This window comes from Corapipo altera, unplaced genomic scaffold (assembly GCF_003945725.1).
Source record: "Corapipo altera isolate COAL_440 unplaced genomic scaffold, ASM394572v1 102, whole genome shotgun sequence".
Classification (NCBI taxonomy): Eukaryota; Metazoa; Chordata; class Aves; order Passeriformes; family Pipridae; genus Corapipo; species Corapipo altera.
The window spans coordinates 481,660-507,710 of NW_020884995.1; the positions used below are offsets into that span (position 1 = coordinate 481,660).

At 38.3% G+C, this 26,051-nt stretch overlaps 1 protein-coding gene across 5 annotated transcripts in view; it reads right to left on the reverse strand.

The window, feature by feature from the left end:
• The window catches only part of ROBO1 (roundabout guidance receptor 1), a 706,475-nt gene that overhangs the window by 340,822 nt on the left and 339,602 nt on the right, over window positions 1-26,051 (reverse strand). For 4 of the 5 annotated variants that reach the window (XM_027666541.1, XM_027666542.1, XM_027666539.1 and 1 more), the window contains exon 3: window positions 25,055-25,138. The exons of the other annotated variant lie outside the window; for it this stretch is intronic. In XM_027666541.1, the coding sequence (XP_027522342.1) occupies window positions 25,055-25,138 (84 nt within the window). The remainder of the gene's footprint in view (window positions 1-25,054; window positions 25,139-26,051) is intronic. 5 annotated transcript variants of the gene reach the window in all.

Consider the following 26,051-nt stretch of genomic DNA (forward strand, 5'->3'; position numbering starts at 1 on the left):
TGAGCAAGATACTCAAGTGTATGAATGGATTCATTTTGTTTGCATGATTGAAGTTGTACATGGGAATTGATCTTTTGGTGAACTGGGCCTTCAGCTGTCAAATTTTCTGACTAGTCACATTTTCAGAACTTTAGCACAAAATCCATTTACCTATACGCAAATTAAGATTATTCAGACACTCACAGCTATGCACCTACATAACTTGCAATTACAGTGCCCATGGTTTTTGGACTTGCTAGGCTTGAATCTACCCTTCACCCTTGCAAATTACAGGGCATCTGCCTCTTAACTAGAGGCTTAATGCTAAGAAGTGTCAATGGAATAACATTAAAATGTAGCATTTCAACACTAATTTATACCTTGTATCTGTAAGTCATTTTCATGAGTAGCATTAAGTGAATTTTATAAAGCAGGTGTAGCATTCATGGCTAGATTATGTCTTCTGGGTCAATTTGAAGGAAGAATTTGCCAAAGAACAAATAGCTATGACATACAGAGAACGAGGAAAGATTTGTGATGAAGCATAAAATAGGTCAGTAACAAAATAGACCCTTTTTTGCTTACTTTTAAATAAAATAAAAACCCCAAACAAGCAAAACCAACCAAAAAACCCCCACCCCAACTTGCTTCCATGGACTTACGAAAGCTTTTTCAGAATACACATTTTATGGCATGGAAGAGAACAGAAAAACTGCTTAGTTTCTCAGTAGTCCATATCTGACCAAGATTGTTAGCAAGACTTCCAAAGTGAGAAGAAGACATTATAAAATGATGCCCTAAAAAGCTCTTAGGTGTTTTACAAAACAGTTATGATTCTTTCTCTACACAGTTCCTAATCTTTAAGACAACTAAGTAAGAATAGCAATGGGGGAAGAGAAAAATTATTACAAACAGAATTACCATGAGGTCTCTTTGCCACAGTATGTTTCTGGTTGCCTGAACCACATTCTTGTAATATGTGAAAATCCGTAGCGCTTATATTTTTCAACAGGGTTTCCATAAGAGACAAAATTTGAATGCTCATCATACAAATATGGTGAAGCAAAGCAATCTCTTGACAAAGATTGATCAAATTGAAGTGATCTTATTTTCTTTTTTGCTACAGTTAGGTGTCTCTGCACACTTAGACCTGATTTGCTTTCATTTTCACATCAAATCAGATAAAACCACATATACTAGAACATCAATGAAAAGTAGCTTAAACATAGTCAAAATGCATTTTTTTTGACTAAAATTTTCATGTTTTCATTAAGAAGCTAGAGAATTCTTCTAGAGACAGATAGTTTCCTTTAAAAATACATGAAAACACAATCTCGTTTAAAATAACGTTGCAAGAAAATTTCAGCCTAATCAAAAATAGATGTGCATAAATGTTCAGAAAATAATCTGGTTTTGGACACATCTAACAATCAAAGTTTAAAAAATTTCCAAGTTTCCAAGCCCTATATTTCCAAAATTTAGGGTTGTTATTAAATTCTATAGCCAGCTCACTAACACTGAAACACTCACATCAGTACAGTCAAACCTATACACACTTAATGAATGATTTTGGGGAAACTACTTTTTATTAACTGTTCTAAGCCAAAAATGGTATCACAGTCACAGTAGGGAGGTTCAGATCTAATTTCCCTAGAACATAGTACCCATCTACATGGAATTATTGGAAATGTTAAATGTCAGAACCTGCCCTAAGGTTTTATCTTCTGAGACCTACCCAAATGGGGACACGGACTCTTCTCCTGATCTGTTTTGGCCAACTGTTTTCAGAGTTTCAGATTAAGATACAAGAAAACTCAAAGGAAAAGATGACCTCATGAGATTTCTACTCCTTAGTGTAGAAGCCTACTAAGAGCAGTTTACATTTCCCAGCTGTCAAAGTCATAAGGAAAGCATTGCATTAACTAATTTAATATAAACAAGTACCTCTAGACTCCATTGATTTGGCTAACATCAAGTTTGCATTTAAAGATCTTCCAAAAAACCAAAAAATCTGAGTTTATTTTCCAAAAATATGTGTGCAATGATTCCACAAATTATAAGCTTTACAGAAAGCATTTAACATTTCTTTCCAGAATGTATCTGTTTTAGAGCTGAATGTGATAATGGAACTTTGTCAGTTTTCAGGTTTCTAGCATTTAAGCCAAATATTTTAGTTCACAAGGATGGGAGCTGCTCTGTGGGATAGTTCTGTGGCAGGTGGCAGCCTGTTTTCTTTCAACACACACCACGCATGGATTCATTAAAAAAAAAAAAAAGAAAAAAGAGAAAGCACTGAATAAATTCCAATTTGGCATGATTATGTGATGTGTGGCCTTGTGTGCATGGAAACTCTCACCTATTGGCACTTGCAATTTTAGTATCATGTAATTAAATTGATTTTTTTGTCAAGTCAGTTTTAAACTATGTCTTTGAGGTAAAAGGCCAGTGCATTAATCCACTGTGGTATTTATTATTTAAATACTAATCAAGAGGTCAATTAATGTTTTCATTGCTTTTGCAAATGAGTAATGGAGTACTGCTCAGAGCTCTTGGGAGAGTCTACTGTTAAATAGGAATCCAATTTCATTCTTCCTTTTCAAAGGGCCCTAAATATATTTATTATGCAGCTCTTACCTTCTATGTAAGTGACTGGAGTGTTTCACTTGAGCTCTAATCCCTATACTGCTCATCCAAAATGCCAAGTTTCTCAAACATTCTAGGATTCTAGTTCTACTTTTCAAGTCCATATCTATTTTGCTATAAAAGGGTGTGATGAATATAAAGCCGATTTAATTATAAGAGTGAAAGTGTCTCTCTGTGCCAGGCATGAACTAGGAAGTTCCTATTTGATTCATATTATCTACAATATTGAACAGAAGGGGAATTAAGTTGGCAAGGGATGATTAGCCCCTTTGTTAATGGAAAGCCCCTTTGCTAAAATTGATTCTTGTGCATGGAAAAAGAAGTTTTGATATATACATTCCTGAGTTTACTAAACACCTGTATAAGCTCTATTTCCCCCCCACATTAGGGATAACGTTATTTCATGAATTTTGTGCTCAAGCCAGACTTCCAGTTCCTTTATCCTATGGGAGTCAGGCTTGAACAGCTACTTCATCATGTAGTGAAACTCCAGACTGCTATAGAGTGATCATGGTGCAATGTACTTCTCCTCATGGTTATCTCAAGGTTTTACAATTATAAATTGTAAAAGTCTTTCGGCTCCAAAGCATGCTGATTATCTCAGCTAGGAGCAGAGATACCAGATGTCAGCACAGAAGAGGATGGGTTCTAGATCTTCATCCTAGGACAACCTTGCTCACCGTCTCTATGGCATCTGTTACTTTTCTTTCTCTTTCCTCTATTCTCTTGTGCAGAGTGGAAAAATCAGATAGACAGGTAGACACTGATATCAGTTTCTGTGAAGAATATGTAGAAGTTTTTAAAAAGTGTTACTTAATTTCTTCCTGCTACTGCATTTGGTAACAGCTAAAATCTGATTTCGTTATTGCATCTGATGTTATACAAGCAAGGAAGAGCTGTAGACATGGCCTAGAACCTCTTTAATTCTTCAAATCCGTTCTTCAAGTTAGGTTTCTAATATTATGTTGACTAATTAGGCAGTTAGACTAGATTTTTTTTATGTAAATGAGTAACAGTAAGCAATGGCAAGCAAAATTTGTTTCTCTAACATCTTAGTGATCAAAACTAGTTTTGAAAATCCCAGAGAATACAGTTTAGAAGCCATCACTACTATACTGACACATAAATCAAAACCAGAAATATATATGTACAAGTGAGATTTTGGGAAGAACTTTTAAAAATTTCAGCCCCTCAGAATATAAGATTTACCTCAGCAGAGAGGAGAGTAGGATCCAACGTGACCATTAGAAAGAAATGGGAAAAAGACGCGTACCCTTAAAAACTGGGAACATGACTGAACTCTGCATTTATACTGAAAGAAGACAAAAAATTCCCTTCATGTACTTCGTGTAAAACAAGGCCTTCTACTTAAGTCAAGTTGCAGACTTTCTGCCTCTTTTTTGACCTTGCTCATCCAGTCCCCATCTGTGATGTATGAAGTGTGAAGCGAGGTGCTGAAATGCAAAGAGGACTGCAAACGAGGATCACGGATGTGCATGTGCTGCTGGGACCTTCAAAGAGGCTCTAAAAACAAATCTACCACGGAAATCCAGCATTACTGCTGCTGGTCAAGACAGGCGTGTGCTCAAGGCAATCAAGTAGGTTGTCTATTGCTTAGCAGAAGTAGTTAATGGGCAGTTCTCCACATCCACTTGAAGAAGAGTGCTTAATAATAGGATTTTCTGTCCTCATATAAGGGATGCAGCTTCTTCACTGTGCAATTGACTTTTTTTTTTTTCATCTGACTTGCATCTGGAACTGAAGCTTTGCAGTCTAGGGTCCTGCTGTCAGGGCTTATTTACTTTTATTGGCTCTTGCTCCATTCTCAGACTACAGCAATGCAAAAGAATTGAAACTGAGAATTTTTTTAATACTAATATATTTTTCACAGTTTTTCAACTTCATATTCAAAGTTTTCTTCTCACAGGAAAAGAAAATCATGTTTAGTTTATGTTACAGTAAGACCCAAAAGCTTACTTTGAGCCAAGTGCAATATGACGCTCTTAAAAAGGCAATTTTGACATTATTCCTAACAGTTCCATTTCTGAGTGTACTGGATGCTTGACCAAGATACAATCTCACAAATGAGGTTCAGAGTATGACTACTGCTAATTAGAAGCTGTTAACAACTGAAAAGAAGCATGTGGTACCAGTGCTTCAATCGATAGAGAAAGGAGGGCTTCCTACGTGATGAGAGGTTACTCACAGGGTTGCACTGGTTCCCAAAGTAAGTCTATTGTTGTTGGCAGCCATGCTGCAGGGACAAAGATCTTATCAGCTGTGTGCAGGCACTGAGCCATCCTGACAGATGGCTTCTCTTGTGGGTAGAGTGTGTGTGTTGTATGCAATATGTTAGGGCAGTGATGCCCCCTTAGGACAAGAGAAGTGTCTGCCTTACCTTGATTTTCCCCACTGCCATTACTGACTCAGTTCTGAAGTGAATACATTTTAAGAACCTGCTCACAGAGAGATTTCTAGTATTCCTGGACTTGGCAGAGAGCTTGAGAGGTAAAAAGGGTAACAACGACAATCCCATCACCACTTTTCATCCTTCAGCTAGAAGAGTCCAGTGGGATAAGCCAAAATTTTTTTGGTAGGCCTGCCAAGGTTTGTAAATATGTCAAAAAGAGGAGGAAACACTGTGATAGTCCCTGCAACTTGAATGAAAATCACATGTGGACAATTGACTCCCTGGTGCTTTAAAGTGAGAGGACTTTCTGTGTAAGTGCCACTGCACTGTGGCAAAGCAGTTCTGTATCCTGGAGGTATTTCAGCTACATGTATTTACTTCCCAGTAAGAAATATGACTTTACTGAAAGCTTTACTGGGGTGCATCAGACACAGCATTGCCAGCTGGCTGAGGGAGGTGTCCCTCTCTGCTCCACACTGGTGTGGCCTCACTCCGAGTCCTGTGTGCAGTTTTGGGCACCGCAATACAAGGAAGATATAAAAATATAAAGCAACTGGAAAGTGTCCAAAGGAGGGAAATGAAGATGGTGAAGGGTCTGGAGGGGAAGCTGTATGAGGAACAGCTGAGGTCACTTGGTATGTTCAGCCTGGAGGAGACTGAGGGGAGACCTCTCTGCAGTTACAATTTCCTCGAGAGGGGAAGAGAATTGTCCGGTACTGACTGATCTCTTCTCACAGGACCTGAAGGAATGGCCTGAAGTTGTGTCAAACTTGGTTTATATTGGATATTAGGAAAAGATTCTTCACCCAGAGGATGATTGGGCACTGGAACAGGCTCCTCAAGGAAGTGGTCACATCACCAAGAAGCATTTGGACAACGCTCTCTGGTACATGATGTGATTCCTGGGGCTGTCTTGTGCAGGGCCAGGAGTTAGAATTTGATCATCCTAGTGGGCACCTTCCAGCTCAGGATATTCTATGATTCTATGATTACTCTTGACATTTTGTGTATTTACTTGCTTCACAGTAGAGAGTAACATAATGCTTCTGGAAAAAAAAAAAAAAAGTCCCTAAAACTGAGAATGGGAAAGTTATTTTCCTTAGAACGGTGATAATTTTAGCTTTTTTTTGCAAATTATGTAGTAATTGCCTGAGTATCATTGGCCATGAATAATACATGACAGCACATGGCATAAGAACAAATGGCTTCCTGAACAACCAGATCAGTGAAGTCTGGTTTCCTAAGGATTTATTTCTGCCTCCTCTCCCAGCATCCACATTGGCACAATTTGGTGCTCGCTCTCCTTGTGATCTCTATGTTGTCCACAGTGTAAGGCCCTGTCATCAGTTCTCCCACAGTCCTCCTTGCACATCATAATATCTCAGCTCACTCCTGTGTCTTCCATTTACCCTCTAGGAGATTTTGGCTGGCCAAGAGTCCACCCGTGCTTGTAGGCAGCCTGCACCTGCATATCTGTTCTTTTGTCAAGCAGTCCAAACTGAATGGGACCTGCCGTTTGGAGAAAAAACATGATTTCCTACTCTGTCAAATGTAGTTGACATTTGAATGTTAAAAACAGGACTGTGATCACAGACATTCTTTTAGTGTAAAAAATGCAGACAAATAAAGACTGCTTTTCCTCTTAAATCTAAAATATTTGTAATATTTTTATGTATTACCCTACCTTTGAAGTAACTCTGCATTCACTTTTTGCTTTGCTACTTAACGTGTCTTCTTAAAGATTTTTTTGACTCTAAAATGTCTGATTATTATAGTTTATGCTCTATACAGATGCAGCCCTGACCCTCTTCCTTTGCTTTTCCACAGAGATTTACTAGTAAAGGCTGAGGTGCATAACAGTGTTAGGGAGGTCTCATGATTTCCAGCATGTTATGCTTCTGAGCATTTATTCTGTTTTCATTACTTAACTGTGCTTTCTAAACAAACTGTCTGTCATTTAACAAAATGTAAGGTACCTTTAATAAATATTATCCTTTCATATTTACTCCAATATGCAACATTTGCAACCATCATTTAAAAAAGCCATCTGAGGCTTTTCCTTCAGAAGTATGAATATAAGAGGATCTTTCCTATTCAGTTGGAATTATACAGATCATAAATTCAAGAAAAAATGGAAACCACTGTAATCGAATTAAATCATGAAACACAACCTTTTTATGAACCTTTGTAATTCATTGCTTGTGGAGTTCATTCTTATTTAACCAGAACCCAAGAGAGCATTCCAGAGCCAGAATGTAAAGATCCTTACTGTATACCTTGCTGTGAATGTGATATTGTATAAAACAACATCATTAGATTGCCAGTAGCTTGTTGAAGTCAATAAGGACAGGAAACGATTCCTGAGGTTTGTTTCACTTGAGAAACTTATTCTTGATTTCTATTGATTCATTCTGATGCATGGTAGCAATATCAAGAAATGTTTAATTCTCTGAGTTCCAAAAACAAAAGTGATTTGGGAAACTTCATGTATTTGCCTTACCATTTTGTGTGATTATCTATGAAAACATTGCCTAATATTTTTAATATAAATAGCCAGGCATTCTCCATCCACTGTAACACTTTAAATGCTCAACCCAAATATAAATCCATTCAGCCTGACATACAAAGAAAAAATATTAAGTTCATCATTGATTTCTGTTTACATTTAGAGATCATCAATGGAAATGTATTTCTGTAATGCACTCATCTGTGAAAGTCTACATGTTTTAATACACAGCTTCATTTGTTTTGTGTTTTGGACCAATAGTGTCTGCACCTATCTTGTAGAAAAGAGAATATGTGAAAATGAACTACTCTAAAACCTTATTCATCTTACACAGAGGTTATTTACCTGAGTATTTATAATCTGTCTTTCATATTTTTATTCTTTTTCGGAACAAAAGCCTATATTTTAGGAGAAGAAATCTTATTGAATCTAAATAAAAAATGTTACAGTTTACCAGTTGACCAGATTGCTGGGCATTCATTCCTCTCTACTCTCAGAGGTTGCTAGAGGTGTAGAAAACTGGTAACTGCAGAGTAAATGAGATGTTCACTCCATGAGTAAGACAATTAGTTACTCTTATATCTCCATATCTATCTCAGTAGAATTCCTATTGATTTAAATCCAGATAGATTTATTTCCACTAGTTTTGATATTGAATATATTTGAAGAAGGGGTGTGGAGTTAGGCAGAGGTCAAATCCACAGCTGTATGGAATTCTAGGCATGGATCCATATAAATCTTTGTAAGGCTTAATCTTTCCTTTGAGCAGTACTGAGTAAAGGACTGGTAATCAAAGGCAATAGCCCCTGAATTACTGGCACCTTGGAACTGAACCACATCTCCATAAACAATTGCAAATTCATTTGTAACTCTATAGGTTGGAATAATTAATATAAATGGGACCACACCATTTAGTAACATGCATGCGATATTTTAGCATGGAATAATTCAAGACAGCACTTGGCAAAGATCAACAGGCACAATTTAACTAAATTTATCCATGCCAAAGGGGGGTCTTTAATGAGATTTGGATCCTATGTAATTAACTTTTGCCAAAATAATGCTGGCATTTCATACAAATCATAATGATTTCCCAAAGACATAAAAAAATACATCCCTGTGTTCAGCACCCTATTTTTTGAACCACCTGGTAAAATAGAAAACCCCAGGAATTTTACTGAGAAATCCATGTATTCTTACTTTCTAAGTGGTAGCTAATAATACAATCCCTTCAATACTCCACTCACTTGAATGCAATGAAAATCTCTAGGGAGATCGTTTAAGAAAATTAATGCTATGTAGCTACTACATAAAATTCAGAATATCCTGAATAGCTTTTTGAAAGAGATTTTTGATATATATCGGGCATTACAGTAAAATCTCTTTAGTGAATTAGAATTTTCCATCATATCACACTGAGAGCCATACAGTGTAGAACAAAAGGGTAGTATGCTTGATTTGGTAGCCACGAGGAACTTCTGTCAATAAATCAGAAGTTGACTGATCACAACACGTATACCAGGTACCTTTGGGGAACATAAAGCTGTGAAATGTAGTTAGAGTGTAGCAGTACAGTTAATTTCTACTATTTTAGTATTATATTCCCAGGCTTTCATTAGGCAATCATTCTTTAAAGGGAATTTAATTGTTTCAAATCCCTTCTGATTCTTGCCTGTATGTGAAAGGACACATTGAAAACACAAACAATTTCAGAATGACACAAAGTTGCTGCTTACTGCTTTTATTCTGTGGCACCTTTTGGCTTTTTATTTGAATATTTTGTTTGAATGTTTAGTTTCTCTGCCAGAGGAGGTTGAGTTAAAGTACATTTAAAATTGGTACTTGTGTTGGCCATAGGTACTTTAAATTAGAAAAAACACACATAGAAAATAATTATAGAGGTATTGATTGTAGAGGTATTGAAGACATGCTGGCCTAATTTTTTTGCATCCTTAGGTTTTGCTAAAAGACTTTTTAGTGCTAAAGCACTGAAAGATTATCTTCAGTGTGACTATTTTATGTGATGGGTCTGTTTATTGTATTTAAAATAAAGACTAATAAAAATACTTTTTTTACTAAATGATATTAAATTATTGCATGTAATACTGTTTCATGTAAGTTTTTATAACTGATAAATAATAATTAGCCCTTTCACTTAACAACTCTGATAATGAAATGTAGAAATGTTACCATCTTAACACCATAGATAACATATTTAGTCTTCACTAAGATAATTTTATGAATGTTCTTAGTAGAAGAATTCATTGGTTTGGAAGAGAAAATAAGGTGGGTTATTGTTTTAATTTACTAGTTAATATTAATATCAATGTGATAGATTAATAGACTTAATTTTAAAGAAAATGTATGCGCTATGGAGATTTTTTTTTCATTAATGTACCAGGAAAGTAGAGTTTGCTGTGCCAACGGCAGCATATTTTAGGTAGGTCTATTAATCTAATATCCTTGCCAGAATAAAGAAGAAAATGTGTAAAAAAAGCAAAATACAGGGAAGGATCTACTACTAGATGTATCAGAGTAAGATTTCATTTCCCAAAAGAAGGTTATAGTTTCTATTTCCCTGAAAAATTATTTAAATGAGGTCTCATTAGCCTTGGTGGCTGGTGCTCAAGGTGTGCTGCTAGGTTTGCTAACCTTTTGATTAAATCCCTGGAGGTCTCTGACCTAATTCTTCTGTGCTGACCATCTAAAATATGTTCTGATGCATACTGTTGCTAGGGTAGTCCCAGAACCAGTATAATTAGTGAGCCTTAAGCTACAGAGTTGAAAAGGGAAGAAACCATTCATATGGAAACTCACACCCTTGGTGTCTCTCCAAACAGAATCAACAATCATCAGTGCAACCCTGGGAGCTTTTAATATAAACTTGTAAGATTAATTTTCTATTTAACTCTATTTTGGGTTTGCTTAACAAATATTGAAGTTTACCAATAAGAAAAATTATGTAGACAGAGCAGAATCAGATGTTACTAATAATTGTACAAAGGAAGGACATGAGAAGTTGTAATTGTCAGCATTTTTTTCAAGTGTAATTGTTATTTAACTGTGTTGGGAACAAAGGATGTTCAAATACTATTAAAATATTTGAGTTTGGGTAGGTTTTACATATAGTGGAAAGAAGTAGTCACCTCCAGCTAAGTAAAAAGGAAGTTCCTTTGAGCAACATCACTGAATGTTACAAACAATGCAGGTCAAGCTGTGGCTTCTCCATCAGTCCCATTTACAGAATCATAGAGGGTTTGGGTTTGAAGGCACCTTAAAGACCATCTAGTTTCAACACCCTTGCCATGGGCATGGACATCTTTCACTAGACCAGGTTGCTCAAAGTCCCATCCAGCCTGGCCTTGAACACCTCCAGGGAGGAGGCATCCACAATTTCTCTGGACAATCTGTCTGTTATAGGGCAGAGCATTCCTTATCCTGACCTAAGAGCCCAAGAAACAGATCGAGGCTGGGAGTTGTCGCTTAGCTGAGACCAGTTACCCCCTTTATCTGCTGCAGTATACTTTGTGCTGGTCCTATTCTCCTCTCTCTTGTATCTGTTACTAATGGAGCTCCTTCTGAATCTAGGTTTGATGAGCACAGAAGAGAAAGGAGAGGAAAGAGGGATGAGGGCTGGTAGGGACATTGGGGGAAGGCCAGACATAGCAGGTGCATCCCAACAGCAGGAAAAGCAAGAGGGTGTGTTGTGCCAGCCCTCCCCCATTACCTTGTGTTGGACAAAGCCCCTTGGTCGAGAGCAAGGTTCCAGGCCCACATTTACACACTTACTGGCAGCATTTCTGGGATTCTACCCCAAAATACAGAATCTCTGAGCTTAGAGCCCCTGGTGTGGTGATGCATGTGTGTTAGAAGGTGCTTGAGGAGAAGGAAATAATCCCAGTGCTTTATCTGCTCATCACTCCTTCCCACCTCTCCTACTCTGCGTCCATGGGGACACATAGAGAAGACCTTTTCTATGACTGCAGTAGTACACCTGGCAAGGGGACACGGAAGAACATGAAAATTGATTATGTCCCTTTATGCCTCAGGAGGAAAGTTGAGGATAGGCAAGTCTCTCGCTAAATAAACTCTTAAACCAGGAAATGTGCAGTGTTATTTTTAAAGAAAGACATAAATACATGGAAATCAGAAGTCTGCGTACGATATTTATCGTGTCGTGACTCTTAGTAGCTTATAACCAACTAATTACACTTCTACAGAATACAGAGAAGCGCAGGAAACATTCAAACCATTCCAGTCCTCCTCAGTTTCACTTCACTCAGTTTCCTTCTGTCCATTTTCCTTCCATCCTTCTTCCTTGTAGTGACACTAAGAAGCCAATCTCACTGACTCAGCAGGAAATACTAACTAAATCATTTGTAAGGAGCCCTTCTGCAGGGAAAAGACTGGCAAATCACTTGAGCTCTTGTAACTCTCCATTGTTGTTCCATTACAGTAGAAGAGACAAGTGGCCAGTGAGTATTTGCAGTGCTTCCCTCACTGATTTCTATGTAACACTTAACTACAGATAAGATTCTACTTATACGGAAATTTCATTTATTCCAAACTACACCTTATTTCACAAGAGAGGCTCAATATAATCCAAGTTCTTGACATGACTCTGTACTGTATGCATATGTTTGGATCAAGTGATTTCAGAAGAATCCAGAATAAATTTTTATTCCACTGTTCTCATCTAGTAAAAGGTGAAAAAAATCCCCACTGAGATACAAAAGAGCAAATTCAAAAGAGGCTCTTATTGATTTATGAAAAAAGCTTCTTATATAAGAGAAAGACTTTCAGTTTAACCATACTGATAGAAGACATATGTAAAATCCACTTTTTCTATTATTTGTGTGCTCTAACATAGTTCTGGAAAAGTATACTGTTTACCCCTAATGGAAAAGACAAATAAATAAGCAAACCAAAAAATATAATTAAGAAATGCTCCATACCTCACAGGACTGGAGTCTTTCCTATCTTGGTAGGGGAAAGAAGGAAACTACATTTCAATAGCTGCTAGAGGACTTAATGTCCTATGTTGTTCTAGTTGGACTTGTGCTCTGAACTAAGCATTTAGCAATTGTTTAAAAATCTTCCCATAGATAGTATTTACTGAATCCATTGCTTGCTGACATAAACTGACTGTAGTTGGATGGGCATTGGGTCAGTCTTACCGTGAACAGATGTGTTGTGGCAACAGGGAAATTAATATAGGCAGCAAGAGATTGTAGTGAATCATAATTTCTCATTATATTTGGTTCAAGCTGTGCCCTGACGGATGTAAAACACTTCCCAGCGCTGCTCTGCCCTGCCAACACCACTGCAGAGCCTATCACAGGGACACAGCTTTAGGAATGCTAACTCAGCCATTTCAAACTGCATCACTTTGATACATTTGTCTGCCTAAATACAGCCGACCCTGCTTTGATCAGGCTGCCAAAATAAATGTGTCATGATGCTTTTTCTTTATCTCAGTTCGGCTTCTGGACAGCAGACTTGAAGAGCATCTGCAGCTACAAAAAGAGCTTAACCTTAACACAAGGACACTTTCCAACCAAGAAAGAAGAAAAGTCATAAAGGTGCCATCTGGGTATTACAAAAGAATTAATTATCCAGATTTTAAAATTAGATGTGTTCACTTTTCAGAGAACTTTTAGAGACCTATATAAGAAATAGATCTCAGTAAGTTTATTCTTACTAGGTATTATATTTACTGTCATGTAGGTTTTAAAAAAATAAATCATCTATTCTGTCTATTCTGTTCTCTTATGAGACTCTACTTTCTTGATAATATTTGTAGCTGTCTTGGTTTGGATCAATATTCAGCATGTTGACAAGCTCAGAAACACAGAGAAAGTAGCCTGAAACACTTGTGTGTACACCTGTGAATAAGCCTATAATTGACTTATATTGAATTTAGATATAAATTAATTGGTTTATAAAGCACATAAATGATAGAAGCATATTCTAACACACCTGTATGGCAAAAGCAGTATGATTAAAGTTCTTATATTATAGGATCACAGACTGGTTGAGGCTGGTAGGGCCATGTGGAGGTAATTTTGTCCAGGTCCCTTACTCAAGCAAGGCCACCTATAGCTGGTTTTCCAGGACCATGTCCGGGTGGCTTTTGATTATCTCCAAAAATGGGGAGTCCACAACCTGCCTGGGAAGCCTGTTCCAGTGTTAAGTCATCCTTGCAGCAAAAAAGCGTCTCCTAATGTTCAGAGGGAACCTCCTGTGTTTCAATTTGTGCCCATTGCCTCTGGTTCTGTCACTGGGCATCACTAAAGGAGCCTGGCTCTGTCCTCCTTTCACCCTCTCTTTAGGTATTTGTACACACTTGTGAGATCTCCACATATTATTGCAAACTTTAGTGAACTTTTGAGTCATACTATCTATTCCTAATAAGCTAAAAAAATGGCTCTCTATGGTGATGTGCTGAAGTGGAGCCTGGATTATGACTGCCCATCTGTTAGCTATGTAATCTCATCTGTTAAGAAGAAAGCACACCTCCTTTACCTAAACAAACATTTCCTCCGAATGTTCCTCACTTCATTATAAATTCTTCCCCCTTTGGGATGGTTATGCTGTTTGCCTGGCTAGTATGCCCTTCAAAGATCTAGAATTTTGAAGAATTTCCATCAGGAACTGTCTGGAATCAAAACATTGTGATTACTCAGATTTTTGGTTTTTCCTCCAAATTTCAACACATTCTTGCAAAGCCCCTCAAATACTTGTGTGTGTGTGTATACAAAGTGCTGAGTGTGACAGCCATATCAGCTCTATTTTTAAATTTAATTTTTTTAAGAGGGGGTTTATTTAGTTTCTCTTTGCATACTATCTGATTGTTTTGATCATGTCCTGGATACAATTTTATTAAGGAATTCCTAACAAACCCAGAAGTATGCATCTAAATTCCGAATAAAAATCCAGTTAACTCATGCGTGATACTGTAAGTTCAAGAACTGAAAATCATTAGAGTGCATACTGTGCGACAGTATTCACAGTATTCCCACAAATTTCTACAGTATCTTTCCCAAATAAACTATCTATTTGATCCATCTTATAATAGGCTGGGAGGTATAATTAAACAGCTAAACTTTTGAAGGAAAAAATAGCCCCAAAGCCATTTTCAGCCTCCTGTCATGCACTTATTGTTCATTAAAAGTGGTCTCTAAACTCTACGTAGCACTTCAACACTACACAGTAGTTTTAACAAGTGAAACAGGCATTTTCCTCCCCCACCAGACTTCTATGCTAAATTTCCCATTTGAGGTTTTGTAAAAAATCCAGAACAGTAACTTTATAATCACTTGATCAGTAAGTTTGTTATCCCTTCAACCTTCTTTTTCCTTTGTCTTATGATTTCCATCAAAGCTTACTGCAACATTATCCATTTGGCTTTAAGAAAAAGTTAAAGAAAAATAATCTACATTTGAAATGATGAAAGGCCTCATTATATACCAGAGCACAAGTAAAAATATTTTACTGAAATTGAAGCAATTATACTTTGCTATCCAAAAATTTAAACAATTCGGTTTTCCTTGGATGGTACTTGTTCCTAACAGAAAGAGTAGAATTTTGTATTTGGGTTTACACTAATCCAGAAAGAAGATAGAGGAATTTATTCTGCTAAAGATTAGACAGAAATAAATGCAGAAAATAGTTTTTGCAGAGGGTTTTTTTTAGTAGATAAGTTACAAGTGTGTGAACGGGCTGGTTTTTCCATTTCAAGTTTAGCCAAACTGCAACACTCCTTTTTCTGATGGATATTCAGAAATCAGCAATGAAAACAGGAAAATTAATTAAAAAAAAAAAAAGCGAAACAGGAGGATGAAGCAACTGGAATGTATTACTTCACATGAACCATCTGATGGAAATAAAAGGAGGAGTCTAAGAAGAGGCAGAAAATCTAGTAAAAATGCTACTGATTTGGAAGAGATGATTTTGAAATATTCATAGTTAGACAAATATGGTTCTGCTTATATTTAGGAGTGCAAATTAATTTTGGATTTTCTGCAATAAAGAAAGCAGCAGTGAGTTTTCGTAGTACTTTTTTACTGCCTTTTAGGAAGGATTAGACAAAAGCCCTATAAATAATATATTGTCCAGTAAATTGTACCAGAGAAAAACATCTCCTTTCTTATACAAGGGTCACTGAAAATCAATACAGTTCCCTCTGAAAAGCTCTCTACAATGTTTTAACACTTCTGGGTGATGGTTCAACTTGTTACGGTTTATGGACAAGCAACATACAGGAATCACATACACGCACAAAGCGCTGGAAATAAATGGCTGGTAGCACTTCCAGAGGGATCTGATAAAAATAACTGTGGATCTCCTGATAGATGTTAATGTATGAAGTTGTGATGCTGAGACAGGAGTTGCAATTATAAACAGTGCAAACAGGGGAGATCAGTTTTGATGGGAAATCCTCCACTGAGAGATCCTTTGTGTTTTTAGACTTCCATGTATTGGGTTCACCACTGTCTCCCATGAGATTCCTGTATCCAAGTAGGGACATTATGGTCTGGATGGGTGAACCACCACATGAGTAAAAATTTTATGATATATTACCTCGAAAGTTAATGGCTGATGGGCTGCAGCCAACCCAGAGGAGAACAACAAGAGGGATCTTCCAGGTCTATCCTGGGACCTGGCCTGCCCAAGGTCCTTATCAGTCCCCTGGAGAAGAGAAGGGAGGGCACCTTCCTCATGCTCACAGGCAAAACAAAACTGGGAGAACCAGTCCCCCTGGACAGAGCCAGACTGGCTAGAGGAATGGGCCAAAAGGAACATATGAAATTTAACAAGGACAAATGAAAAAGTCCTGCTGTGGAAAGGAAAGAAGGAAGAACTGCCTGCATCCATGCAGGCTGGGTCATCCAGGTTGGGGAGCAGCTCTGCTGGGAGGGCCCTGGGGCTGTGGGCCAGCAGCAGGCTGAGTATGAGCCAGCAGCCTGCCCTGGCAGCTGGAATGGCCAGCAGCATCCTGGGCTGTGTGGATACACAGGTGGTACATCAAGAAGAGGGACTATACTCCTCTACTCAGCATTCGCCTGGAGTACTGCAACCAGGTTTGTGCCTCCCAGTACAGGAGAGTCATTGATAAACTGGGAGGAGTTCACTAGAGGGTCATGCAGGATGGTCAGGGCTGGAGAACTTGCCCAGGAGGCTGAGGAGCCAGGGCTTGTTCAGCCTGGGGAAGAGGCAGTGACAGGGGGACTGAGTCACCTGCCTGTCCTGACAGGGAGGTCACTTAGGAGGTGGAGACATGCTCTTCACAGTGGGCCATCTCAGGGCAAGAAACAACAAGCTTAAGACAAAACAAAAGAAGTTCAGGGTGAATAGGAGAGGGTTTTTTTTCCCTATGAGAACAGGCAGGCAGTGGAGCAGGTTACCCAGGGGCAAGAGCTCTGTCCTTGGAAGTTTTCAAGACCTAAGTAGATCAAGCCCTCAGCAGCCTGGTCTGACCTCGTATCCGCCCCTGCTTCTTCAGCAAGCTGGACTAGAGACCTCCAATCATTGCTTCCAACCTGAATTAGTCTGTAAATCCATGATCCTACATGGTGATTATTTTGAAAAATTATCAGCACTGCTAATACCTAAATTATAGAAAATACATTTCGACATTTTTATTTTTCAGTGCTACTCAGGAAAGTGAATTATTGCAGACACAATAAATGAGTGTTGTCATCTATACAGTGCATTTCACACAGCTATGTATTTAATGTAATTGTGTGCATTACTAAGTTCCTGTTTCTTTAAATAAAACAATTTGCCAGGCTAAAACCAAAGACTTACTTGTATAACACACTCTGATGAGGATGGGGGGTGATCTCCCCTTACCTTGCTCATCCTGTGATAATCCATAATCTTTTGACCTACTGGCAGAAATTTGCACTTCTGAACATCTTCACAAATTGCTTTGCATACTTAATTCACTGAACTGACAGCAGTGTCTGAGGGTAATTTGCTCTGTCTTTGCTCTTGCTAGGAGGCCCTCAGCAGAAAGCCTCTCATCAACTCCAGGGGTTCCTGTCTGTGACAGCCCAAATGGAAAAGAGAGAGTATAAAATGCTGCGAACGCATTTTGTTTTGATTTTACTTGTCTCACGATTAATTAGGAACACGTGAACTCAAGATTAGAATGCTCATCCTGGGGAATCAAATCTAGCATGAATGGCCTATCTCAGCCTATCACAAATTTAAATCTTTGGAAAAGAGATTTCAAAGTCCTGTCTGAAAACTGCTCTTGAACCTGCTGCTGCATAACATCCTAAATTTCAATCCTAAATTACCCAGAGCCCATTTTATAACTGCTTAATCTATTGTGAAGTGGTAACATATGAATAAAAGCTTAGGATCATCCATTATAAAAACACACATTTTGAACACTGTTTGAAGATAGGCTATTTGTCAATAACTGAATTTCTTCAAGTTGAATAGTCGACACGCTCTATAGGTAACTTTTTTCTTCTATTAGTTCTCTAAAAAAAGAAGGCTGACAACAAATGGTAGTCACATCTCCCTTTCATTCAGGCCTCTGTCAAAATAAGTTTTCTATTCCCTGATTATTTTAATAGCCCTTTCCTGCACCTTCTCAAGCTCAAATTCATCTTCCTGAAATACGGTTGTTTAGACCAATTCTCAGCTATATAGGGGCATTTACTAGTATTAAAGTAGTTGTTAGACAAACTCTTCATACAATATTGTGGCTTTTTTTTCCCTTTTTTTTTTTTGGTGGGGGAGGGAAGCAGGGGATGGGTGTCATTGTGAATTGGTCTGATGGCTACAAGAAAACTCACTAACCAAGTTGAGAAAGTTGGGATGTTCCCATTGCTTCCTGTTTTAATAAAAGCTCTGCCTTGAAGTATAACATAGTAACTGCAGGAAGAGATTTTCCATGAACTTTTCATAGAAAATGACAGTGCAAGATTTATGTAAGTGGGAGCTCCAATACTGCTTCTGTAAGTTTTACTTAAATTATTATTGCCTGAACATCACTATCATTGACAGGCAATTCTATTGATTGGTGTTATATTTACATCTATATTTGAATACATATTAAGAACAAATCCTCAGTATTTGTGTCAGAAGAATGCTTGCAAAGAGAAACACAAAACTGAAAGGACCTTTCTGACAGTTTAGATTGACATGGAGAACAGAGAGATTGCTGATAGACAGGAGCAGGGTTTTTTTTTTTTCCTCTTTCTTTCTTCTTTTTTAAATAAGCATAACAGTATCCATCTGTTCCTGGATTTAGAGTGCAGATGTACTCTAAGAAGTAACTTTGTAAAATTGGTATCATGGGGCTCTTTGTTCATTCTCCCAGTGACTCAAGAGCACACTTGCTCAGCTGGTAAGTTTTAAAAAAGACAAAGACTAGGGAAAAAGGTCTTAACTGCGAGCTTTGCATGTATCCTGAGATGTAAAAGTCAAGCTGAAGTCTACTGTGTATTACCACTGGCAACAAGGATTCTGTAACTTCAAATAAATTAATGTGGCTGCTCTCTGATCTAGTGATTTGTTCAGCTCTGTCAGATGTCTCTTGGTTCTGCTGTGCAGACAAGTGTTTGTTTTGCTCTACAGGTTGTTGGCATGATGAACTCAATGCAATATAAGACATGCCATTAGTTTACCTGGGATTCTTTTATGGAAATAAGTTATTTGTGGTTTTTTTGAGATCTCTAGCTACCTGCTTCACATAGGAAATGACAGCCTGCTCCAAATCAAAGAGATCCACACTCTGCAACCTCAATCTTCATCCAGCACTTTTTGCACCCCATTAACCAAACTGCTGTTTGTCATGTGCTTTTCCCCAATATTGCTCATTCTTTCTAACTAATCCTTGAACGAAAGGTGGTAATTTAGAAGAAATAGCAAATTTTCTTTCCAACATTCTTGTCATCCTGTTGCATATTATAGCTTTTTCTCCTCCCTCCTCTTCCTCTCAGCCATAAAATTTGTATGCACATTTACTATCCTTACTAATCTTAAAAAAAAAAAAGCCTCCATTTCTCACAGTGTGAGTTTTAGTGTAGATTTTTACCTTTGATGCCAAAGAAGTATTTTTTTGAATGTGTTTTCTTTTCAAAACAAGCACTTTATAATGCATAGCATAACCTGTTTAAAATTACTGGGTTTAAGGAAGAAATGTCTCAGAAATGGCAATGAAATGAAGAGAGATTTCCTCTTGATATCTTGAAATGCTCACTGAGGGCAAGCTGTTCTATTTGACATGGGACAAGCAGTGATCCACTACAAACAATTCCCCTGATCACAGAGTAGACATAGTAGTAAAACTACATAGTAGTAAAAAAGAAAGGTAATGTGAGAAAAAGGGAGGGCATCCCCTACCATAGAAAAGAACATCACCACAATATTTTCATTATTAAAATAAGGAGTGAAAAAACTGAAGACTCACTTCAGCTCACAGATGGGAACCTTTGCATGCTGGAAGAGTCATTTGAGAAAACTAGGGAAAAAAAAAGTATTTGGAAATATCCCTTTAAAAAGTCATGAATCTACTTAATGAGGAGTGGTGATCCTTGCCTGCAAATGTTTGAATATAGAGTGTTAATTTAACAAGCCATCATTCTGGGCTCTGTAGCACAAGTGATACTCTGTGATCTGTTAAATGATCCCCAATATTTATGTCACAGTTGATTTAACAGGAAATGTGCTACTTCCTGGGATATCATGCATGCACACACTTCAATAGCACAGCACAATACAATCTTAGAGATTACTCTGCAGCCACTGATTATGTGGAAAATAGCTGAAGCTCATACTTAACACTTACTGCCCTTGTACTATTTTGGGGAGGAAAAAAAAGAGGCCCATTAGCTAAGAGTGAACATTTACTTTACTATTCAGGCTGGTAAACCACATGTGAAATCTGATGTGGAAATATGAACTACTTGAACTACTATTAACTACTATTTTCTTGAAAATCTGCTCTAACAGGTAAATATTAAACAGAAAAGTATGTTTAGTAGCTTCAGTCAAGACAGTTTTATCCTATGATCTTCTTCAGGTTTCCTCACTCCGTGCTACAGGGTTGTGGCCCTCAAAGCTCCTTCAGCACTAGGGGACATCACTCAACACATCATCTGCTCCATTTGGCAACTAATCACAAGCCTTTCTCTTGGAAACCGGGATTTTATTTAAGGTTCTTCCTTCTATGACCTTTTTTGCCAAATTCTCCATCTCCAGTAATACAATCTGAACTCTCTTAGGTCTTTTTCCTCAACTCCCTTCTATCTCTGTTTGTCCCTATACTTTTCTCCAGGACTTAGATTAAAAAAAAAAAAAAAACAACAAACGGTAATTTTAGAGTTTCTTTACCCTCCAAAATAGATGTCTAAACAATAGGCTTGGTCTGACATCTCCACAGCCTAAACCTGACAAAGAACTGAATTCCTACTTGCATCTTCCATTCCACTGCCTTCCTTTGCCTTTCCTTTTCTTTTTTTTCTATTCTCAGGTGCACATTCCTGTCACGTGATTCCCACTTGAACTCGTAGATTTAAATTGATGGAGAGGTGGAATTACTTGCAATTGTTTTTAGGTATCTATAGCACTTCTAATCATCTAAAGTCCGCTCAAAGTTTTAGAAAGAAAAACAAGCATAGTTATACAGCACTTCAGGAAACTGCTTTGGATGTCTTCCTTAGCACAAAGTAAATACAACACAAAGTACCTAAATCATCAGCTTTTATCATTGTGATTTAGCCTGTTCTTTGTGCACATAGTTAAGAAAGCTATTTAGATTGTTGCTATTACACATATTAACTATGCAATTATTTTCCATTCTAGCCTTGACCCTGTGAATGGTCTTTTGTGAAGGTGTAGAAAAGGAAATCTTTCTGGATCATTTCTTTAAAGTGACAGAGTTACAGTTAAAAGTTTTTGTGGCTTTTTTAACCCTAAATCCTTTGATGGATCAATCCAGCTACAAATACAGCTGGATTAAGCATGTTTAAAATGATGCCTATATGGTCACATCAGCTCTTATATGTTTTTTTTTTGATTTAGAATTTTTCAGCTATTAAATATGCAAGAGAAACCCATCCTATAAACTCCTTCAGTTTAATATCAGTGTCATGCATATAGAACAATCCTCAGTGGCTGAACTTCCTTTCTTGATTTGTTATTTAGTCAGTCCCTATTTGTATCTATTACAAATATTCATTGAAAGTGATCATCTTTAATATAGATGCATATAAAGCCCCTCCAGATGGGTCTACAGTTAATAAGTAGTAATAATTATTTTGATAATAAGACCCTGATGATTTAGAAAAAGTGAAACATCTATAAGATGCCAGTTTAGTACATTGATTAGGGGGATTAAAAAAAAATAATAATCTAGAGTTCAGTCCTACGACATAATAAGAATCATGAAGAGTCAAACAGAAGTTCATAATTTTCCTGTAATAGAAGTCTTGAAATTTATCAACAACTTCAAACTTGAAACAGTTTGGTTTAGCATCTCCTCCTTTTCCACCTGAAATCGATGTGTTTACTGTTTGGTACAAGGTTACTTCTCAAGTTAAGGGCTCATATCCACAATGGAGACAACAAAACCGAATGGGATAGTCAAAATTCTCCTGACTTAGGAAAATAAATAATTCTGATAAAGGGGGCTTTAGGAGAACACACTGAAACACTCCCAACAAGTCACATACGTCCACTTAAGAACAATATGAAACTCCTAAATATATTCACCATGAAAAACATATATGGAAAGAAGGAGATGTAGGAAAAAGTTATAATCTTTAACCCTGAAACTTCCCATACAAGTAAGTGCTTTGCTTACATACCTCACAGATTATCTTCTATGGAACTGGAAGGAAGATGTGCCCTACATCACTGCTCTCTGTATGAGTAACAATGTATGATCATATAGTATGACAGCAGTTATGAGCTTGTTTGGGTTTTGTCCATTCAGACACTACCTGAAGATAAACACACAATTAAAAAATAAACTGCTGTTTATTTTTGCCTGTGGGAACAGACATCCTGGACTTAATCTGAGTGATTTTAGGAATGAATCAGAGAATTTTCCGTACAAACAATCTCCTGGAATGGCTTTCCATTTGGAGAAAGGAATTCTATAGGTAGGAGAGAAGACAAAAGTGATCTAAGAATACTTCTGTAAAATCCAGGAATTCCATATTAGGCTCATAATTAGAAAAAAATGTAACTTTACCTAAAAGATTGTATTACAATTAATGTTATTTTTAAAAAACCTTACTGATTACTACAGAAAGCTGTTGGACTAATTTTAATAAATAACACATGGCTTTTCCATATAAACTAAGGTATACACACATAGTGCAACTGATTACTGTTACATAGTGGAGAAAAAATACTGGATCATTAAATCTTTATACATGAAGAACTTGGTCTTTCCTTCATTCAGTGCTCATTCAAATAGAGGCACAAAATCTCCAGTTAAAAAGAACCAGCCATCCTCTAGGTTTTAATTTTTATTCAGCTTGTGTTTCCCTCTAACTTGATCCTGACTTTTGTCCTTGCTCGGAAAACGCCTATTAAAATACGGCCTAGAGTTAAGAACCAGAGCCTCTGGGGGACTACTAGACCAGGTTTGATTTTGTCAGTCCTCTCAAATGACCCCATTAGTCTCTGAGAGAGGTTAAACAGCTGCAACACCCCACAGAGGCCTTTCTTTGGCTGCAGCGCCCAGATGCTCACATGCACCTCGATGAGGGTGAAGGATCCTCATGGGCGGACACATGCGGAAGGGTCTGCGCTCTGCTCGGGTTATCCTCCCATGTTCCCATGCTCAGAGGGGAGCTACTGTCTTAAACACTGCCTTATGTGCCTTAAAAATGGCCCTGCAACGGGGTGGGAATGACAAAATCTCTGTTGTGGAGCAGCACTGCCTGCAACCTCTGCATCCTCTGCCCACCATTGCCCACCCAGTGCCCCTGCCATGGGAGGTCCTTTGCCAAGCCTCCAGCCCTGCTCTGAAACACAGGAAAAAATTAGGAGGTCTCCCTCTAAAGTCTCATCCACATAGCTCTTGTGGCTCAGGGTGCTTTTGGAGGGCACATGGAAGGCCCCCTCTCCTGCCTCGTGGGCAGGTGTGAGGCTGTTGGGTGCAGGGATCTGCCAGTTGAGGACAAGACTCAAGCCAGGAATGGGCGAGGGAGCTGGCGGGAAACTGATTGCTCATCTCTAGGTAAACTAAGCCACTTTATTAACAAAGGAATGACTTGTGGTCCCAAGTAAATTAGTGGCTGTTAAAAACCCAAGACCTAGGGATCGTGATTCCCAGCTCTGTTCCCTGAGAGCAAAAGTCCAACTTACAATGAATCAAAAAAGCATTCTTTAAGCTATATTCTGTCACTATGATGACCCCATATGCATCAGTGGACGTACACTTGACAAACTTGGAGAGTGGAGGAGAGAATTTAGAAAAAAAATTAATAGGAATATTCAGAAGGTAGAAAAGTCTAAATAATCCACATGGAGCGGAGTTTGTGCTATGTTTTCCTAAGAAAGCATCTTGACTGAGGGGAAAATTGTATTGCTTTGCTTTTTCACCTTTTCAGAAAAAAAAAAAAGTATTTTAAACTGGAATAGAATTATGTGTTGAAGTTTTAAACCACATGCAGAGATGATTGTGAGAGGCAGGTGATGAAAGCTGCAATCATTCTAAGTGGCATATAAGAGACCTGAAGTTTTATGAATAGACAAGAAATTGCTCCCTCTCTCTTACACCTGCCAATCCTCTTCTTGTACCCTGTAAGACTGTCTTAGTTATGAATATCTGATTCACTCTGGACCTCCAGTAGTTCATGAAGACCCAGGACTCTGCAGCTGAGCCCAGGCTGTGGTCAGTAGCGTGACTCCTGGAGCTAGGTAACATTTCAGTCTGCAGAGGAGTTACAGAATTGGGTCCCTCAGAGATCACTGCTGCAACACTCCGTATGGTGCTGCTTATCTGTGGCTTTTCTTATTTGGCCTAGAGACACATTTCTCTGGTTTATGCAAAGCAGAAGTCAATGAAACAGATTTTTATCCAATCACAGTTTAGTCTCACTTGGATTTTCTTTCCTGCTGCAATATATTTTATTTTTGTTTACAACAGAAACAAAGCAAAAAAATTCCCTAAATAAACACATGGAAAAATCCCTGTGGTCTTTGGAAAAAATTCTCTGAGAAGATATATTGCCTCGTGCAGTAATATATACAGTTCAAAGGAAAATAATGGGTGCACTGTTTCAACAAGAGAAATTTACTTTAAACATTTAAATAATTGAAAAGTACTGACACACACAAGGACAGTCATCTTGGTTAGTTAAAAGGCACAACAATATTTCCCAACAATATTAATAATGTTGAACTTCTAAGGTGATGGTGAAAGATAGTCAGTTAGCAAAGATGATTAAAGAAATGTGTACAGGTGGTAATGGCAGATGCAGGTGGAAAGTGTCATAAGTAGGCAGTCAGGAATATTTTGGAAAGGTGCACTCTACCTGTGTAGCCCAGGGAATTGTCGCCATTATCAGAGGTGGGGAGTGGTGTCCCGCTGTCGTTCCCCCTCTCTAGGTCTTCGGAGTCTGTCGGAAACAACACCAGAGCTGCTGATGGGGTCACAGGAGTAACAGTAGTTGCCATTTTGATCACAACACGTCCAGACACAATTAAATCCACATATGACAGCAACAGCCACAGTGCCAGCGCACGGCACACCTCGTCCTTCTCCCGCCTGCGTGGGGGAGCCCAGGGAAAGGCGTCCGGGAGCATCGCCCGGGGGTCCCCAAAATGCTGCCCTGCTGGCCCCCTCTGCCCACTCCAAGTGTCCCTCTGCACCCCGCCAGGCACAGTGGCCACCCCGCTCACCAGCCAGCGCAGGCTGCGGGGAGCATATGGGGCCGGGCGGGCAGGGGAGCTGAATGCTAGCATTGCTAATTTTCCACCTTATTGTTAATCAAAGCTATTGACTGTGATCACTCCCCATCATCGCTTCATCTCCTGGCAATTACAGACTCAGGGGACTTCACCTCTTTGTGGGGAGGAGGCGGGAGGGGGGGGGGTGGTGGCTGTGTCTTGGCAAGCAGAAGGGGGGCTGCTCTGCCTCTGTTTGGGGAGATGGGGCAGGGGAAAGGGGTAGAGCCCCTCCATGAAAAGGCAACAGTTTAGCTATATAAGGAGGAAGATGCATTTTCTCACTTCAAAGATGATTGCAAGGAAACACTCCATTTTAATGTCACATAGAAAAACAACAACAAAAAAAAGGGAAGGCAGCTGGTCATCTAAACACATAAATGAACACGTTTTAAGACCCCAAGATAAACTGATAATCAAAACACCAAAAAGCACCCCAAAGATAACTCATAATAATGAACTAAATCATTCAAAGCAAAAAAAAAAAAAAAAAATCCCACTTGCTCTGAAAACAAAACAACACAACCCAAAGGAATTTGTCGTCAACATGACTACATATTTTTGCTTTTAATGTAAAACTGTTTA